General features: G+C 56.2%; 1 protein-coding gene across 1 annotated transcript in view; it reads left to right on the plus strand.

Moving 5' to 3' along the window:
- WNT7A (Wnt family member 7A) overlaps positions 1-19,221 on the plus strand; it is a 68,274-nt gene that overhangs the window by 16,577 nt on the left and 32,476 nt on the right. The window contains exon 3 of the mRNA XM_036867818.1: positions 6,503-6,774. Within this exon, the coding sequence (XP_036723713.1) occupies positions 6,503-6,774 (272 nt within the window). The remainder of the gene's footprint in view (positions 1-6,502; positions 6,775-19,221) is intronic.

The raw sequence follows: 19,221 nt of genomic DNA on the forward strand, positions 1-19,221 counted from the left end.
AGAAGGGCGGGGGCTGGGAGACCAGAGTCCATCTCTGTGGGCCTGTTACATCAGCCAGGCCCCGCCCAGACACGTGCCCCTTGCAGCCCCCGTTCTTCTGTCTCTTCATCCAGAAGCCCCCTAGCTCCTCTGCTCGAAGACAGCCAGATGTGGTATTCTGAGCCCAGAAGGGCTGTGAGTGTCATGCCATGGGGCTGGCAAAGGCAACCTTTTTCCGTCTGTGTATTTTCCAATTCATCATATATTTCAGCTGGTGTCACTGCAGATTGCTCACCCTCTGACCCATTGGCTTTAAATAGCAAAATAGAAAAAAATACAATGCACTTTGTGGTTTCCAGTAAGATACCGTAAATACACCCAGATAATATTCCGGTGCAAACCATTTGCAGTGGCTGCACAGGGCGGTGGAATGGAATCTTTCAGGCAGGCTTGGACATCAGTTTATTTCCTCTGTACCCGCCGGGGTCGTTATGGAGCTGGAATGCGGGGAGGGCGTCAGCCGGGCTCCCCGGGTTCATCTCGGTGATAACAGCGGTCTTTACTAAGCACCTTCTGGGGAACGGGGCCTCTCTGTACACAGAGGTTTCGTTTCGTCTTCAGGGCAGCTTGGCAGTGTCCTCCTGGTGGATCCCATTTCACAGGTGGGGAAGCTGAGGCCGGGGAGCCAGCGTCCTTGCTCAGGGTCACCCCGCCCTGAGTAAGGAGCAGGGCGGAGGGACTAATAGGCCCCATCTTACCCAAGTTCTGAGCAGAGGCCACCTGAGCTTCTGCGTGGAAGGTTACCTGGAGATGCCGGTGGACTGAGAGTGAAAGAAGCCGTGGTGGAGGTGAGGGCAGGACTCCACGCTGGGAGCCAGGAGACCCTGGTCCTAATCCCCCAGGTCTCGCTGCTGAGTCATTGATGAGCCTGGGCAAGTTTCCCGGCCTCTGTGAACCTCTCGTTCCAGGATGAACCCACGGGCCTTATGTCTGTGGCTCTGGGAGACTTTTCTCTTGTTCCGGGCACAGAGGGCCCTGTGCCAGGGCAGGATGGTAGGGCCGGCAGGACCTGCCTCTGCCCCAACAGCCCCACTTCCTCCCACCCCCGCGGGCTCACCTGCTCCCGCCACTGCCCAGGCCGGGTCAGGGCCACCGCAGGGGCTGCCCGTCAGCCGGGAGCCCCCTCTCTCCTCAGAGAGCCTCATGGCTGGCTCCTCCCGGCTCAAAAGCCCCCACCCCAGGTGGTCCCTGCTCCCGGCACCTCCCTGTCCTGCGTCTGCAGAGTCCTCGGCTGCCGCTGAGTGAGTGATAGGATCTCGCTCTCTGTCCCCTCAGAAGCCAAGGCCATGTCTGAATCCCTCCTCTCAGTTTCCCCAGCCCCCGGCACAGTGCCTGGCACATAGTAGGTGCTCAAGCAATATCTGTTGAGTGAAGGAACAGGGCACGTGGCTCGGTCAGGGGGGCCGAGGGGAGGCAAGGTGTGATGGAGGTTCTTCCTCTGCTCGTGCACGGGAGGGAGAAGTAGGTGGTCAAGGCAGGAGGGGGCTAGGTCTGTTCTTGGAGGGGCAATGGTCAGTGATGGGGCAGTAAGCCAAGCCCAGTGTCCTCTGCTTACTGGCCCCACGTGGAAGAGTCGGGAAAGAGCCTGGGCCAGGAGTCAGTAGGACTGGGGTGGGTGTCGTACCCTTAAGGCAGGAGAGAGGGTCAGACTGGAGCCAGGCTGACCAGGGTTGAGTCCTGGTCAGAGTACACGCCTCTCTGGGCCTCACTTTCCACATCTGTAAAATGGAGATACAAATGCTCCACACCTCACAGTGTTGTTGCCAGAATGAAGCGAATTGATCTGTACTGAGTGCTTAGGAAGGAGACTGGCAAATAGTAAGCATTTTATGACTTTGCTGTTCTTCTTATGAACTGTGTGCCGTTGGGACCATCACCTCATTCTGCTTCTGCAGCAATAAGACTCACCTTAGAGCTGCCCTTGCAGACACCCAGTAATAGACAAATAGACAGCTTCGGGAAATTGCCCAACTGGAGGGGCTTCCCCAGGCTGAGAGTGGGGTTGTCCCGGAGCTCCGAGCGTGGGTCAGGGTTGGGGGTGTCCTCCGCAGTGGTTGGAGGCCTGTGACCCCTAGGTTTGCATCCTGGCTCTGCCCCTGTAAGTCACCTCCTCGAGCCTCAGTTGCCCACAGACACAATAAGGAACTGCTGCTTACCTGGGGTGGGCGAAGGAGGCATGGATGGATGGAGGTTAAGGTGGCCTCTCACACAGGGAATCTGGGATGTTAAGATTCTGGGATCCTCGTCTACCTTCCTTCTGCCATCAAACCCTGTTCTCAGGAGGCCATCCCATTTGAATGGGTCCTATAAATTATTTATTGATGTTTTAACTGGTAACAATTGAATGGCAGAGATAAAGGCATTTTGATCAGGGTTGCTGCCTTAAGGCAAGGGAATCTCTCTCAACCATGGGCTTTGCCACGCAGCGAGGAGCTGGAAGGGTGGTTGGAGCAGGGCCTGAGGGAGGACGCTGCCAGCTTGGGCCTGGAATCCCAGTTCTGGCTGGTTTCTGGGTTGGCGGCCTCAGTGAATCAGTTTACTTCTCAGAGCCCCGGTTTCCTCATCGGTAACATTGTGGAGAGTGATGACCACCGAACGGGGCTGTTGGGAAACACCCGCAAGGGTGGGTCTGGCACATAGCAGGTGCTTAACAAAGGTTACTTTCCTTCTACCCTCTCCCTGCACTGAGAAGCCCCGAAACCCCAGGCCTTGGGCAGACTCTGTCCTGACGCCCTGGGGGAGGTCATGCCGAACGGGTGGAGCCCATCGCTGCTCCGCACCTGCCTGGTCAGAGCCTCTCTGAACCTCAGTCAGCTGGTTTCCCTATAAATAGGTGACCAGAACACTTTCCCAAAGCACCTAGCGCGGAGCCTGGCCAGTAATAAGCACTAAATGAAGCTCACCTGGTTTTTGGCCACTGCTTGGAGCATTCATTCATTCATTCATCCATCCATCCATCCATCCATCCATCCATCCATCCATCCATCCATCCATCCATCTATTCATCTAACAGATACGTACTGAGCACCTCCTACATGTCAGGCCCTGGGGACACGAAGGGCACATGACAGAGCGCTGCCTTCAAGGCCATTATGCCGTAGGGGCAGCAGGAGTGGTGGCTGTGGTGTGAGGAACAGACGACAAACAAATAAGTCTAAAATGGCAGGAGGGCCGTGGAGAAAACTGAAGCGGGGGAGTTTCTCTCTGTACCTCTCAGGGGACTTGTGATTCCATCCATTGTAGTTATTATAATACTCACTACAGTTTATTCATGCACTGGTCCCAGGGCTCAGAGATACCTGGGACCCCCACCCGCTGGGTGCCAGCTGGGTGAGATTCACAGATATGGAAATGGAGGATCAGAGAGGCCCAGTGACTTGCCCAGGGTCACCCAGCTTCTGGCAGGGTGGGGTTGGCAGTGAGGTCTGCTCACTCATTCATCCGTCACACACTATCGTGGGGGCTGTAAACAGCGGGAGACAGACAGACACGGGCCCTGCTCCCTCGGGATCCCCCAAGTCTGTCTGGGCAGCCGGAGGCTGAGTCAGCCCCACACACTGGCCTCTGCGTGAGGCTGTCGTGTCCTTCAGGGCATCATGGAGCTCAACGAGGCAAAATGGACTTGGTGGTAATTGTAATCACAGCAGCAGCGGCTAGTGTTTACGGAACACGTACCCGATGCCGGGCTCTGTGATTCAGTCCACTCACCAGCCCGTGATGCTGTTAAGCCCATTTCATGGAGGAAGCAACAGAGGCTTAGACAGGTTGACAGGCCTGACATTAGTTACACGGCCAGCCCACTGCCCAGGGCAGCTTTCCTGGTGGTCAGTGAGGAGGGGGAAGTATGGGGACTGGGCAGTCCTAGTCTAACACTGGTGGGCAAGGCCCAGGTCAAGGTCAATGGCAGGAGTCAGCAGTGACCCTTTAGCATCTGGAAGCATTGGTCTGCAACAGCCAGTACCTGGGTCCCGGGGAGCTCGGAAGCTAAGAATAACGGTCCCTCTGTTTCTCGGGGGCCGTGGGTGCGGGCCAGCTTGGTGGGGAGGGAAGGCCATGGCCCGTGATGGACTTCACTCTGGTCTAGGAGTGCGCCTTGAACTCAGGGGAGCTGTGTGTGTGCAGGGCGCAGCTGCCCTTCTCCCACCCACCTTGGGATGTGCTGGGGGACCCCGGGTAGGAGCAGAAGCCGTCTGCATTGCACGCGCTGCTCAGAGGGCTCAGAGATACCTGGGGCCTCCACCTGCTGCGTGGTAGAACCCCACACACTTGTCCTCAGCCCCACCCCCAGGGAAGAGCCTGGGGGAAGGGCAAGTCTCAGGTGGCGGGCCAGGTTCCGACCCCTCCTCAATCTGCTGCTCTGTTCTCAGTCTGATAAAGGGGATACAGTTTCCCTTTAGCTGCCAGAGGCTACCAGTGGGGCCGCTGCACTTTGCAGTCATTTGCTCCCCGGGGAAAGTTCTTGGTCTGAACAGGGTGTCCGGAGGCCACGACTGCCGCTCAGCTCTGCTGCCCACCAGTTGGGTGGCCTGGGTGAACCAGACTTTTCTCTTGGCCTCAGTTTCTTCAACAAATGAAAACTCCTACTCCTTACCTCACAGCCTTCTTATAAGGGACTGTTATTACCATCATCAATAGAAATCGTAATAAATCTAATATTTGGGGTCACTGTCTCATGCCAGGCCCTTTGCTAAATGCTTTACCTTTGTTAATTCTTTCTAGTTCTCTCAACCTCCCTAATTAAAGTGAGTGGCTGTCATCCTATTTTGTAGAGGAGGAACTGGAGCACAGAGCAGTTAGGTGACTCACCCAAGGTCACACAGCTGGAAAGTGGTGGAACAGAGATTTCCTCCCCCCGTCTTATTCTCTGTATGCTCTCCATCTGATGATTCTTTCTCTGATGTCTGTGAGGGTCTAATCTCGCTGTCGCCTGGTTCCTCCAGTGTATCCTTTTCTCATGGGTTTGATTCTCAGTAGTGTGAGCTGGTGCCTGGAGACTGAGGCTCAGGCGGAGGAGGAACTGGTCCAAGTCACGGTCAGTCAGTGGCAGAGCTGGGATTGAATCCGGGCGTATGGGCTCCAGCACCCCTGTATTAACAGGGCTGCTGTGGAATGTCAGGGCCAGGCGTCGGCACGCTGAGGACGTCGGTCCAGCAGGTGGACAGGCCTACGTGTCTGCAGGGTGGGGAAGCGGTGGCCGGGGGTCGGCGTGCAGGTTGCTGGCATCCTAGCAGCCTGGGTGAGGGGGCTGCGAAGTGAAGGAGGGGCGGGTGAGAAGGTCCACCTGAGTCGGGGTGACGGCATCCTGAGACACTTCTCCACCTCCGGGGCCTCTTCCTCCGGGGTCCTTCCCTGACCCCCACCCACCCTGGCTCCGAGAGCAAACGCGCTGAGCGCCCACACTAGGCACGGGGTCTGGGTTCATCTCCGTCCCGGCAGGAGGTGCCGTTCTGGGACCCAGGGAGGCCGGGAGGCTGGGTGGCAGGGCGTATCTGCACCAGACCTAAGTGACCGCCCCCCACTCCTGCACCCCAGCTACTCAGGACCCTTGCACCCCACTCAACAGCCCAGCACCGCCCTGCAGGGCCCTTGTAAATTCTTAACGTGTGGCTCCCAGCCCCCCAGCAGGGCCGTCTCCACCTCCACGTAGCTGGGAAGCCCTGCGGGGAAGTGACACCTCAGCAGCTCCCCAGGCCCCCACTGACCCTTTCCATTGCTGTCCTGTCCCTCCCGCCTGCCCGCGAGCCGTCCCTCTCCCCTCCCCCAGCCCTGGTCTCCTGTGTCAGTCAGAATCCCGAGGATGGAGGTCCCAGCCTTCTCTGGAGATGCTCACAGTCGAGTGAGGGGGCCACGGGGGTCCAGACCTCTAAACGGCAGGTGACACAGCGGCGATAGCAAGGCCACGAGCCAGGCAGGGCGCTGAGAGCTTCACACGGACAAACTCTACTCTCTGATCATCCCCGTGAGAAAGGGACTCTTGCTGTGTCCCCACTTTCCAGCGACGAGACTGAGACCCAGGGAGGGGGTGGTGGCGGCTGAAGGTGACAGAGCTACAGACCGATGTTCTGGGGTTTCAGCCTAGGCCTCTGGCTCCAGAGCCTGGGTACACTGTGGTGGTCAGAGTGCCGCTTTACAGTCTGTCCCCAGGTGCCACGAGTGCTGTGCGTGTGTGCAGCGGGCATGGCCACATCAGCCTGGGGGGAGTGGGTGGTCATCCGCAGAGGAGTCCCTCTTCTCGAGGGACTCCAGCCTCTCTCCTCCGCTGCCCCGTCGACTCCCCAAGGGCGTTCAGTGACTGGGGATTGAACGGGGATGGCGTGATGGGGGTGCCTGGGACGGAGCTTTCTCGGAGTGAGGAACGGGCGCTCAGTCAGTCTCTGTGGAGCCCCGACAGTGAGCTCAGCCTCCCTTCCCATCCCAGGACGCCCTGGACCTGAGCCCAGCCTTTCCACTCTTGTCCCCGCAGGGAGCCGGGAGGCCGCCTTCACCTACGCCATCATCGCAGCCGGCGTGGCCCACGCCATCACTGCTGCCTGCACCCAGGGCAACCTGAGCGACTGCGGCTGCGACAAGGAGAAGCAAGGCCAGTACCACCGGGACGAGGGCTGGAAGTGGGGTGGCTGCTCTGCCGACATCCGCTACGGCATCGGCTTCGCCAAGGTCTTTGTGGATGCCCGGGAGATCAAGCAGAATGCCCGGACTCTCATGAACTTACACAATAACGAGGCGGGCCGAAAGGTAGGCAGCTAGGGAGGGGAGCCGGGCGGCTCTTGCAGAGATGCTGCAAAATGGCTTATTCATAACAACTGGTGTTGGGTCTCTGGCGATGGGCCACAGGGCTCTGCCCGTAGCCTCGTTCTGCTTGCATCTGTGGTCGATTTGCTGCTGGTCAGGCTCTCTGTGTGGCATGACGCTTGTCAGTTACCGACAAGGTTGAATAATTGAATCTCTGTTTAAACATTGGATGTAACTCAGCAAGATGGAAAGAGGGACGGATGTGTACTCTCATCCTCGGGCCCACAAAATCAGCTGTACAAAACTCTGATTGTGGGGAGGAGTTGAGGTGACTTCAGTAGGAGTCACTGCTGTGGGGCAGATGCCAGGGTTGGTGGTGTATCCTTGGTCGCCTTAACCAAGATCTGGAGCTCAAAATAATGGAGGTGACCATTCCCTCTTCACCGCCTCCTCAGATCCTCCTAGATTCTGGGCTCAGCTTAGAAGAGAGTCCAGGCTGTCGCAGGATGCTTCTGATGGAGGTGGCTCGCTTACAGAGGGGATGGACACCCCACCCCGTGAGGCAAGGGAGCAGGAGGGTTTGCCGGCAGAGTACAGTGAGGGCCTATGGGGTGGGGCTGTCACAGGAGGGCGGGTCCTGCCTGTGTGAGGACCCGCCGGCCCCGGAGGTACTGGGCAAGGAGGGGCTCTGATGGGCCAGGCCAGACAGGGAGGAAGGGCTCCATGCCGCCGGGGTGGAGGCCGGACCGCTGCAGTGACAGGGTGTGTGTGGGCGCCACTGGGGGGGCCAGGCAGGAGCAGCAGTGACGAGAATGGGGGAAACCGTGCCCAGGGCTGTAGGAACCAAGGAACACAGACCCCGTCCGTGGGGCCCCCGGCTTGGCTCCAGCCCGTGGAGGCTGTGCGGGAAAGCCGGCCCAGGGTGGCCTCATCCTCTGGTTTTAGACGCAGATTTTCATGCACAAGCACTTCATTTTTTTAGGCGTTGGCATTTAAAACTGGTAGTCACCAGTGACTCTTAAAAAAATGTAGAAAAAGGGAAAAAGAAAGACGATTACTATAGGAGCTCAAACACACACATGCTGGCTAAGGGTGGGCCTTGAGCTGCCCATCTGGGTGCCAGCTGACCTGGGTTTGCTAGAACATGTCCGTGGGCCAGCAGTCTTCTCGCTCCGTCCTCACGGCGTCCCTGTGAACGGTAGCATCGTTATCCCATCTTGCAGGTGAAGAGACTGAGGCACAGAGGGATTGTCACGTGCTAATCGGGAGCAAAGCCAGGATGTGAAGCCTGGCGTCTGGTTCTCGGGTTGGTGTCCTTTGCACAGTGCGGGCTGGCGGTGGGCTGCCTGGGTTCAGATCCGAGCTCTGTCGCTCGCTTCTCCCCGGGAAGGAAGCAGAGCTGGCAGGAGTGTCCTCGTGGGGAGAAGGCAGGAGAGCCCTTCCCCAGGGCTGGCACACAGCTGGTCCTCAGCACGGGGTGGGTGTGACCCCAGACCGAGGGAGGGAGCTGTCTGGTAAGCGGTGTTGGGGGGTGGCTTGCCCACCCGTGTACAGACGAATGGGAGGCACCAGCAGCCCTTCCTCCTGCCTTGGGATTCCCTCCCTCCCTCCCTCCCTCCTCTGCAGTCTCCGGCCACATCCGGTGTGTCAGAGCCTCCCAGGCGGCCACGGTGAGTCACGCAGCAGGCTGCTCACCTGGTCTGTCCTAGGATGATGGCCGGGGTAGATTGCCAGGCCCTGCCCTGCGCCGGGAGCTCCTGCTCAGGGCGGCACATTCCTCCAGGGTTCTCAGCTCTTCATTCCTCCCGATTTCTACGGTCAGATCACTTCCTAGGGCTGAGGTCATAGGTCATGGGGTCCCTCCTGGCCTTGAAGCTCCCATCCCTGGGAGTGGACAGGAGAGGGACAGGTGGCTTCCCTCTCCCCCTGTTTCCTCCTGTGTGGCTACCTGGTCCGGCCACAGTGAGAATGAAGGGAGAGAGCGCTTAGCTGGGGGAAGGAAGGTCCCACACACATCAGGCGGGAGAGGGTTTCTTTTTTGGATTTCCTTCCCATTTAGGTCACCTCAGAGCACTGAGTAGAGTTCCCTGTGCTATACAGCAGGTTCTCATTAGTTATCTATTTTATACATAGTAGTGTATATATGTCAATCCCAATCTCCCAGTTCATCCCACCTCCCTTCCCGCCTTGGTCTCCATACATTTGTTCTCTACATCTGTGTGTCTATTTCCGCTTTGCGAATAAGTTCATCTGTACCATTTTTCTAGATTCCACATATAAGCGATATCATACGGTATTTGTTTTTCTCTTTCTGACTTACTTCACTCTGTATGAGGGTCTCTAGGTCCATCCACGTCTCTGCGGATGACCCAATTTCATTCCTTTTTATGGCTGAGTAATATTCCATTGTATATATGTACTGCATCTTCTTTATCCATTCTTCTGTTCATGGACATTTAGGTTGCTTCCATGTCCTGGCTATTGTAAATAGTGCTGCAGTGAACATTGGGGTGCATGTGTCTTTTTGAATTATAGGTTTCTCCGGGTATATGCCCAGGAGTGGCATTGCTGGGTCATATGGTAGTTCTATTTATTTATTTATTTAATTTTATTTTTGGCTGTGTTGGGTCTTCATTGCTGTGCGCAGGCTTCCTGTAGTTGCGGCGAGCGGGGGCTACTCTTCGTTGCGGTGCGCGGGCTTCTCATTGTGGTGGCTTCTCTTGTTGTGGAACATGGCTCTAGGTATGTGGGCTTCAGTAGTTGTGGCCCTCAGGCTCAGTAGTTGTGGCTTGTGGGCTCTAGAGCGCAGGCTCAGTAGTTGTGGCACACGGGCTTCGTTGCTCCGCGGCATGTGGGATCTTCCCGGACCAGGGCTCGAACCTGTGTCCCCTGCATTGGCAGGCGGATCCTCAACAACTGCGCCACCAAGGAAGCCCTGGTAGTTCTTTTTTTTTTAAGGAACCTCCATACTGTTCTCCATAGTGGCTGCACCGATTTACATTCCCACCAACAGTGTAGGAGGGTTCCCTTCTCTCCACATGGGAGAGGGTTTCCTGAGCCACCAGCTCCAGCAGGCATGAGGGCTGTGCTTGCTGTTCAGGGCAGCTCTTGGGTGATGCAGATGATGGGACCGTCATATGTTGTAAGGTCAACCTCAGGGGCCTTCTTGGAGTAGGTGGGCCCCAGAAAATGAGTGAGGTTTGGCTCGGCAGAGAAGAGAGGTGGAGGCAACCCAGGTAGTGGCCAAAGGCCCAGAGGAGGGGCTTGGGGCCAGTTCAGGGGCCCAGACTGGCTGGTCTGTGAGTCCCTGAAGGGGTAGCTGCAGCCAGAGGGCTGCAAGGTCACCTTCCAGGCCAGGGAGTGAGAGCCGTGGGTTCTCCCCTCAGGGCTGCCCTGTCCTTACTGCTTGAGTTCCAGCTCCGATATCCCCTCTTCAGAGAGGCTTCCCTCTCAACCCCTTCCTAGCCTTTCCCCGGGCAGTGCCTTGTTCCGAGGACTTCTCCCCTCCCCAGATCATAAGCTTGATAAGGACAGAGACCTCGTGCATCACATTCACAGCTGCACCCCAGGGCCTGGTGTACAGAGGCGCTCTATGTACGTACAGAGTGAATGGTTGAGTCCCCTGTGGTCACTGGGGAGCCACTGATGGTGCTGGAGCAGGGGGTCAGAAGTCACAGAGACTGACTCCAGGGCAGCAGAGTGAGGCCTTGGACGGGGTCAGGAACGGGGTGTGGGCATCCTTGGTGGGGTGCACGGGTTGGGCCTCACTTGACACTTCTGAGCAGGAATGGTTTTCCCAGCTCAGGGTGCCCCCTGCACTCCCACCGTCCCCTGCTGCCTAGCTCCACTCTGGTTCAGGAGGACGCTTGAGGGTCACCTCCTGGAAGGGCAGTTCGGCCAGGCACTGTATGTTTTCCAGAGCCGAGAGGTAGAATCTGGGACTCCCCAGTGTACACAGGAAAGGCCTGATTAACTACCAGTCGAACCCCTTTGTGGTTTGGGGGAGGCAAACAGAGGCCCAGAAAGGATCCGGACTGGCCCTCAGCTACGCAGGGCAGCGGCCACACCCCTCGGCCAGGGCACAGCAGGAAGGTGGTCTCCCAGCCTAGCCCCTCACTCCCAGCCATGGGGCACCCCAAGGGCCCAGACACAGATCCGAGCGGCCACGAGCAGGGCAGCCGTCTAGCCTGGGGAAGGTAAGGCTCAGTGTGTATCAGCTCTGGGTTCCATCCCTTCTGGGGGCCTCAGTTTCCTCATCTGTCAAATGGCACTATGATCCTCGATTTGTTCTGGATCCCAGGTGCCAGTCAGGGCCAGGCGAGGGCACACACTGGAGACCCCCCAGGATCCTGCAGCCTGCCATTTATTCAAAGGCGCGGGACCCCGTTCCAGAAACTCTGCCACAACAGGCTTCCGTGGGCCCCATGCACAGTGGAGCTGGAACCGGCAGGAGGAGAGGGGCCAGCCTGCAGCCGCTCCTGGCTGAGCGTCTTGGGAAGGATCACAGATGTGTTTATCACGGGCTCCCTCCTCCTGCTGTGAGAAGACAAGACTCAACCTGACCACAGGCTCTGGGGCTTGTTGGCAGCTGGTGCGAGAGAAAAGGGGGAGGGGGGGGGAAGGGGTGTGTGTCCCAGAGCCGAGGTGGTGGCCGGCTGAGTGAGCGGAGACTCAGGGCTTGTCCTCCGGGCGGCCCTTGAGGTGGCAGGGTGCCCCCGACTCAGCTGGCAGATCAAGAGGAATAATGCCGCGGGGGGCACCTGCCCTCACAGGTCTCCGGTTTGGGTCCAGCCCAGGCAGAGCCAGGGTTTCATCTGCAGATGTGGACGCAGGGCTGGGGGTGTCTGTGCCCTGCCTCCCCGCCACTGTCTTGTGCAATTGTGTGGTCTGCAGGGTTGAATCAGAGGGGTCACGGTAGAAGACAGGAATGGGGGAAGCCAACAGGTCCTTTGGGGACGTGATTTTTGAATCAGAGTCTCTCTCTATTGGAATTTTAGGGCCATAGTATTTTGACATTGAAATCACAGACGGTTCAGGTTGGGACTGTACAATGTTAGGTTTACACCCTCACACGGGGGGCTTGGAATCAGGATCTTTGGTTGGAAGGGAGAGAGGCGTCAGAAGCAGTGGGTTGAAATCTTTGGGTTTTTTTAAAGTATAGCTACATTTTAATGAAGTCATTTTTTAAAGATTAACTTGAGTAATTACACCGCAATTTAAAAAGCAAACAAAAAATGATTCACAAGAAATTTGCACTGGACTAACTTTGAATTGTATTTCTTATTAATGGTTGAAGGTATAGCTCATAGTGGGTGGTAGTCCGAAGGAGCCAATAAGAAAACTTTAAATTGCTGTTTGAAATCTTTGGTTTTTTAAAAAATTTTATTTATTTTTGGCTGCGTTGGGTCTTGGTTGCTGCGCGCGGGCTTTCTCTAGTTGCGGCGAGCGGGGGCTACTCTTTGTTGCGGTGCACGGGCTTCTCATTGCGGTGGCTTCTCTTGTTGCGGAGCACGGGCTCTAGGTGCGTGGGATTCAGTAGTTGCAGCACACGGGCTCAGTAGTTGTGGCTCGCAGGCTCTAGAGTGCAGGCTCAGTAGTTGTGGCGCACGGGCTTAGTTGCTCCGTGGCATGTGGGATCTTCCCGGACCAGGGCTCGAACCCGTGTCCCCTGCATTGGCAGGTGGATTCTTAACCACTGCACCACCAGGGAAGCCCCGGGTTGAAATCTTTGGATGGCGGAATCTTAGTGGCCTTTGAATCTTTTCTTTACCACCTTTGGGGCAGTGAAGATATGAACTCACCGCACTTCTTGCCCTCAAGGTGCTCTGTCTGGTGACAGAGGCGGTTAAGAGGAGCAAAAATGATTCAGGGCTAAACACCACAGGAGAAATGCAACACAGAAGGTGCATAAGAGCTCAGAGGGGGGAACAGTTTCTTCTCGGAGGAGTCTGGACACTTTTGGGGCAAGAAGAAGGGACCCTTTAGTAGGGCTTTGAAGGATAAGTAGGAGTCCTCCGGGTGGACAAGGCAGGTGGGAGGGAGGGCAGTTCAGGGAGAAGTGACAGCATCTATAAAAGCATGAAGTCCTGAAAAAGCATGGTCAGGTGGGGGCGGACTGCGTGTATCTGGGGAGAGGGGCTGATGGGTGATGAGACTGCAGAGGCGGCTGGGGTCAAGTGCAGGGCCTTGCCTGCCGGGTCCAGGAGTAGGCTTCCCCCTTAGGCTAGAAGTTCCTGAGGAGACTTTGCAGGAGGAGTGCCGTGTTCAGGTTTCTGGCCCTCTCTGGGACAAAGCGGAGAACAGAGTGAAGGGGGCAGGGTGGCAGCTGGTGCCCCAACACAGCAGGGACCACGGGTAGGCAGGAGGGACAGCTGTTTTGGAGCAGAATAGGCAGGACCCACCTTGAGTTGCACTTGGGGTGGATGGGTGGGCGCTCTTCCTCACTGGGGTCAGGCACTGGGGCGTGCGGAGACTGGACTTGAGGGGAGATGATTATTAGGGTGCTTTTGGGCATGTGAGTGGGAGAGCCTGTGGGCATCAGATGGGGATGCCCAGGGGCCACTGGTGCCTGGAGAGAGGTCTTGGTTGGAGCCACTTCCTGGCAGCCACCAACGCGAGGCAGTTGCTGAAGCCCTGGCATTTGGCAGGATTGGCCAGCAGGAAGATTGTAGTGGGAAAGCCCAGAGCCGGGCACAGCCCTGAGGAAATGGGCACTGGGGCAGGAGGGCTATGGGACACAGAAGAGCAGACAGGGAGGTGGGTCCCTGTGGATGCATCCCCGAGCACTGAGCTCAGAGCCAGCTTCTGCTGCATCCTGGCTCTGGAAGCTGGGCTGCGGGGCCGGGGGGGTCCGGGCTCTCTGCGCCTCGGCGATGGTACTGCACCGGGCCGGGGTGCCATCGAGGCCTTGCCGGCCACTGGGGGCAAAGTGTGCTGGGAGCTCTGGGGGCCTCCACAGCCCCTTCCTGGGAGCGTGGTGACTGAGCCCAAGAGAGGCAGCCCTGGGGATGGGGGCCCAGCTGGGACGGGGCTGGCCCCTGCTGGAATGTGCTCCGAGGGAGGTGAGCTCAGGGGGATGGAATTCCACCCAAACGAGAGTCACCTCCCAGTCCCTGCCCAGCCTCTGCGCGCGGAGGGTGCTGGTCTTGCCCCTTCCTGCCCTGCCCTGTCTGGTCTGGGTGCTCCTGGGAGCTGGATTCCCACCCTGCCCTGGCTGCAGGCAGGCCTGTGAGTCAGGGGACACCAGGGACCTGGCCTCTGGCAGCTGGGGCGGGGCCCCGATAAGGCTTGCTCAGCTATGCTCTCCTCTGCTGTCCCGAGGGCCACTTGCATATTTGACCGGATAGAACGGTCAGTGGTGGCACGTTGAGGGCCCGAGGAGCCAGGCCCTGCCTGGCCTGAAGTCAGCTGACCAGGCCGGGCTGTGAGGAGGCCTCCACAGGCCTCCGTGCCCTCCCTTCCTGCTCCAGATCTGGTGCAGATGTGGGTTCTTCCCTTCCCAGATGCAAAGGCTTCCAGCTGGAACTTGAGGCACTTGGACCAGGGGTGGCCTTGGGCAGATCCCGGCCCTCCAGGGCCTCAGTTTCTGCCATGGTGGGACCTCGTGTCTCAGAAGGGTCTTCTAGTTCTGACATGTGGGGGTGGGGAATACAGGGTTCTTAGGACCACTGGACGCCAACCACGTCTCCAGCCACACGCTCCTGGAGTCCGCCAAGCTTGTTCCTGCCTCAGGGCCTTTGCACATGCTGTTTCCCCTGCCTGGAAGGCCCTTCCCTCAGATGTTTGCATAACTAGTTCCTGCTGTTCCTTCAAGTCTCTGCTCAGATGTCGCCCTCCCGGGGAAGCCCTCTCTGACTTTCTGACCTTCCTCCCCTTTCTCCACCTGGGCTCTGTCTGTACACTGTCTTGCTTTATTTTCTCTGTTACACTTACCACCATATGAAATGATTTTATTTACACAGTTCTTTACGTCTTTATTCCCTCTCTCCTCCCACTACAATGTCAGCACCACGAGGGTAGGGGTGGCCTGAGTTTACAGCTGTATCCCCTGTGCCTAGAACAGTGCCTGGCACATAGTAAGTGTTCAAGAAATATTTGTTGAGTGAATGAATGACATGACAAGTGCCTCCTCTTACCTGGGGGAATTTCCCAGGAGTAGGGTTGCCAGATAAAAAACAGGACTCCCAGTTAAATTTGAGATAACAAATATTTTTTGGTACAAGTATGTCCCAAATATTGTGTGGAACATACTTATAGCAAAACTTTATTATTTATCTCAAATTAAAACTTAAATGGGTTTCTTGCATTTTTAAATTCAAATTTTTATGTTGAGATATTGTCAACTCATGTGCAGTTGCAAGAATTCAGAAAGATCCTATGTGCCCTTTGCCCGGTTTTCCCCGACAGCTCGTAAAATTATATGGTATCCCAACTGGGTATTGATATCAGTATAGTCACGACACAGAACATTCCACCGTGAGGATTCCTGTGCTACCCTTTTGGAGCCAGATCTACTTCCCTCCCTCCTTTATCCCCTCCTAATCCCTGGCAGCCACTAATCTGTTCTCCATTTCTACAGTTTTATCATTTCAAGATTGTTATATAAATGGAATGGTACAGTGTGTAATCTGTTGGGGTTGGCTTTTTTCACTCAGCATAAGCCCCTCAAGATTCATTCAACTTGTTGCATTTATGAGTAGTTTGTTCCTTTTTATTGCCGAGTGGTGTTTCACAGTATGGAACCGTTCATCTGTTAAAGGCCGCCTGGGTTGTTTCCAGTTTGGGGCTATGACAAATAGGCTGCTGTGAACATTTGTGGACAGGTTTTGGTGTGAACGCAGGGTTCCATTTCTCTGGGGTAGATGCCCAAGAGTGTAACTGCTGGCTCGTATGGTAGTTGTATGTTTAGCTTTGTAAGAAAGGGCTAAACTTTTCCAGAGTGGCTGAACCATCTTACATTACCACCAGCAACGTGCAAGGGATCCTGTTTTGCTGCATCCCCTCCAGCGTTGACGGTCGTCACTGTTTCTTGGTTTTGCCGTTCTGAGAGGTGAGTGCAATATCTCACTGTGGTTTTAATGACTGTTTCCCTAACAGCTAGTGATGTGGACCGTCCTTCCACGTGCGTATGTGCCGTCTGTACATCCTCTTCAGTGGAATGTCTGTTTGTGTCTTATGCCCATTTTCTAATTAGATTAGGTTTTTACTGTTGAGTTTTGAGACTTCTTTGTATGTTCTGGATCCTAGTCTTCTGTCAGACACATGGTTTGCAGTTTTTTCCTCCCAATTTATAACTTGTCTTTTCCTCCTCTTCATAGGCTCTTTTGCAGAGCAAAAGTTTTTAACTTTGATAAGGTCCAATTTATCAGTTCTTCCTTTTACGGATAGTGCTTTTGTGCTAAGAACTGTTTGCTGAGCCCTAGGTCCTGAAGATTTTGCCCTGTGTTTTTTTCTAAAAGCTTTGTAGTTTTACATTTTACATTTAAGTCTGTCTTTTGTTTTTTAAAATTAATTAATTTTAAATCAACTAAGGTTTGTTTCTTTTTTAAATTGATTTTTTTAGTTTGCAAATTTGATTTTTTTTTTTCTTTTTTTCTTTGGCCGCACCTCATAGCATGCAGAACTTTCCTGACCAGGGATCGAACCCATGCCCCTTGCAGTGGAAGTGCAGAGTCCTAACCACTGGACCACCAGGGAAGCCCCTGAAAATTGATTTTTTAAATGTATTTATTTTTTATTATAGTAAAATACCCATAACATAAAACTTACCATTCCAACCATTTTTAAGTGTCTGGTTCAGTGGCATTAAGTATATTCACACTGTTGTGCAACCGTCACCACCATCCATCCCCAGAACTTTTCATCTTCCCAAACTGAAACTCTGTCACCATTAACCACTAACTCTCCTCCCCCCTCCCCAGGCCCTGGCACCCACCGTCCACTTTCTGTGTCTATGAATCTGACTGCTCTAGGGGCCTCATATGAGTAGGATCTTACAATGTCTGTCCTTTTGTGGCTGGTTTATTTCACTGAGCATAATGTCTTCAAGGTTCCATGATCCATTTTGAATTAACTTTTATATAAGGTGCATATATTAGGTCAGGGTTATCGTTTTGTCTATGTTCTCAACCTGGCAACCCCGCCCAGCCCCTGCTGCCCCGTGGAGGAGGCTGGTCTCCAGAGAGTACTGAGAAAAATCGTTTCAGAACCAGACTCCCTTCCTTGGGCCCATTTAATAGATGAGAGACTGACACCACCATGGGGGCCCTGCCAAGGCCACACACAGCAAGGGGGGCGGAGCAGGATTCACACCCAGGGCCCGGCTCCCAGCTCCTCCTGCCCCCTCCTCCCCCCATGACTGGCCGGGGCAAGTGGGGCTGGGCAGGGCTGACATGTCCACCGGGGAATGCCCACTGGGATGACCAGGCCGGGATGTGCAGGCCCGGAGGAAAGAGTCAGACAGGTCCGGAGCGGAAGCCACTGAGGAGGGGCTGGAGGGGAACCAACTCGGTCCCGGGTGGAGGACGCCCACGAGGCCTGAGGGTTTTTTTCCAGTTTTCTCCGATGACACAGCGAGGGCAGGGCCCAGCCAGGTCCGGTGGGTGACGCTGCAGTGATAGCAGTGGATGGTGCCGGGGAAGGGAGGGGATGAGATGGGGGGGACGGGGATGGGGAGCAGGGGCGGGGCAGGAGCGGCCCTTCCCACAGAGAAGGGAAATGTCTGTGGGCCCCCAGCTCCGTGAGGCCTGGTCCTCAGCACCCCACTTTGCTCTGGGCTCCTGAGACCCCCTCCCCACCCCAGTCTGGGTGGGCGTGAGCGGCCCCGGGGCAGGCCCAGAGGAGGCGGCTGGACACACCAGCCTGGGAGGGGCTCGGGAGCTCAGCCCGGAGTGGGCCACCTCGGGGGGCTGTCACTGTCCTGCAGTCAGTGAAGGGCTGGGGGCGGGGGCGGTGGGAAGGCGGCAGGCAGGACCAGGACCACGGAGTAGAGGAGTGTGGGAAGATGCAGGTTGCAGCTCTGATGAGAAAATGGGATAGGCCGGAGGGCAGGTGCCTGTTTGCTGGGAGAATGTAGACGATGGGGTACATGCTGACTTCACCTCCACGAGTCCTGTGAGGTTGACGTTCTCCGTTGTTCTCTCCATTTTACAAATGGGAAAATGGAGGCCCAGAGAGCCCAAGGCCACACAGTTGGCAGGTGCTGCCCTAGGGTCTGAATCCAAGTAGTCTGGCTCCAGACCCAGTTCTTAACCTCTGAACTGTTTCACCAGCCCTGGGGCTTCTTGGACTCAGATATGTTTATCCCCAGACCCAGTTCTCACATTCTGCCATTCCAAAATGTTGTCCTAAGATTCTCCAATCCCCTGTTTGGGGCAACTTGGAGACTCTGGGGTCCCCAGCCCCCAAAAGGCCCCAGTGTCTGGTGGTTTGGGGACTTTAGATTATTCTGGCACTGTTTGTGCTCCCCCCTCCTGGTCACTGCGGCCCTGGGACAGTCCTTGGGCCGCTGTCGTCTGGCTGAGAGAGGACTCTTCCAGGCCAGGAGGGAGCTTGGCCACGTGGAGAAGAAGATTCTGCGCGTTGTTCCTCCCCAGCAGGAGAGGGGGCCTGGACCGCCATGGGGGGGTGCCCAGGAGTGCCCACACCTGTGCAGAGACCCGGCACACCTCCTGCTGTTACGGGGTTTCTGGGCTGGCTCAGCCTAGGGAAGGCAGTGGGGGACCCACATCCTGTCCCCCTGCGGGATCCTCTCATCCTTCCGGGCAGGCGTGAGAGACACCTCGCCATCTCCCAGAGCCCAGCCTGGAGCCTGGCACCCAGTGGGTGCTCTCAGCGACGTGGCGTGACGTGAGTGCAAGGCCGGCATCCAGAAGGGGACTTAGAGGATTGGCAGCCCTGGGGGTTGGGAGTGCCTGTCCTCTGCCTTCCTGGGCACGGCTGTGCAGCGGATGGGGATGGACTGAGGATGGCTTGTCCCGGTGTGGGAGGTGACCTCCGGAGACCATTCGCGGCTTCCCTGCTTCTCAGCTATGTGGCCTTGGGCATGTTCACTTGCCTCTCTGTGCCACAGTTTCTCCATCTGTAAAACAGGGACAGTGATGGCTTTGTAGAGTATTGTGAGGGTTAAAAGATTAAATGCATTTAAAGTGCTTGCAGCTCTGCTGTCCTATATGGTGGCCACAGGCCACGTGTGGCTATTTAAATGTAAATTAATCACAAATGAATAAGATTGAGCGTTCAACCCCTCAGTCCACATGTCCGGTGCTAGGTAGCCACGTTGCTCGTGACTTGCTGCAGGAAGGTCCAGTGGACGGGCCGGCTTGGAGCGGCGGGCGCTGGGCTCAGGCTTCGGTGTCACTACTAAGGGGACCCGGAAAGGTCTCAGCAGCGAGGGGAGCAATCCTTTCACCTCCCTGGGCCCCTGCCAGCCCAAGGCGGGGTCTCCAGTAG

This window comes from Balaenoptera musculus, chromosome 11, assembly GCF_009873245.2.
Source record: "Balaenoptera musculus isolate JJ_BM4_2016_0621 chromosome 11, mBalMus1.pri.v3, whole genome shotgun sequence".
NCBI classification, from domain to species: Eukaryota; Metazoa; Chordata; class Mammalia; order Artiodactyla; family Balaenopteridae; genus Balaenoptera; species Balaenoptera musculus.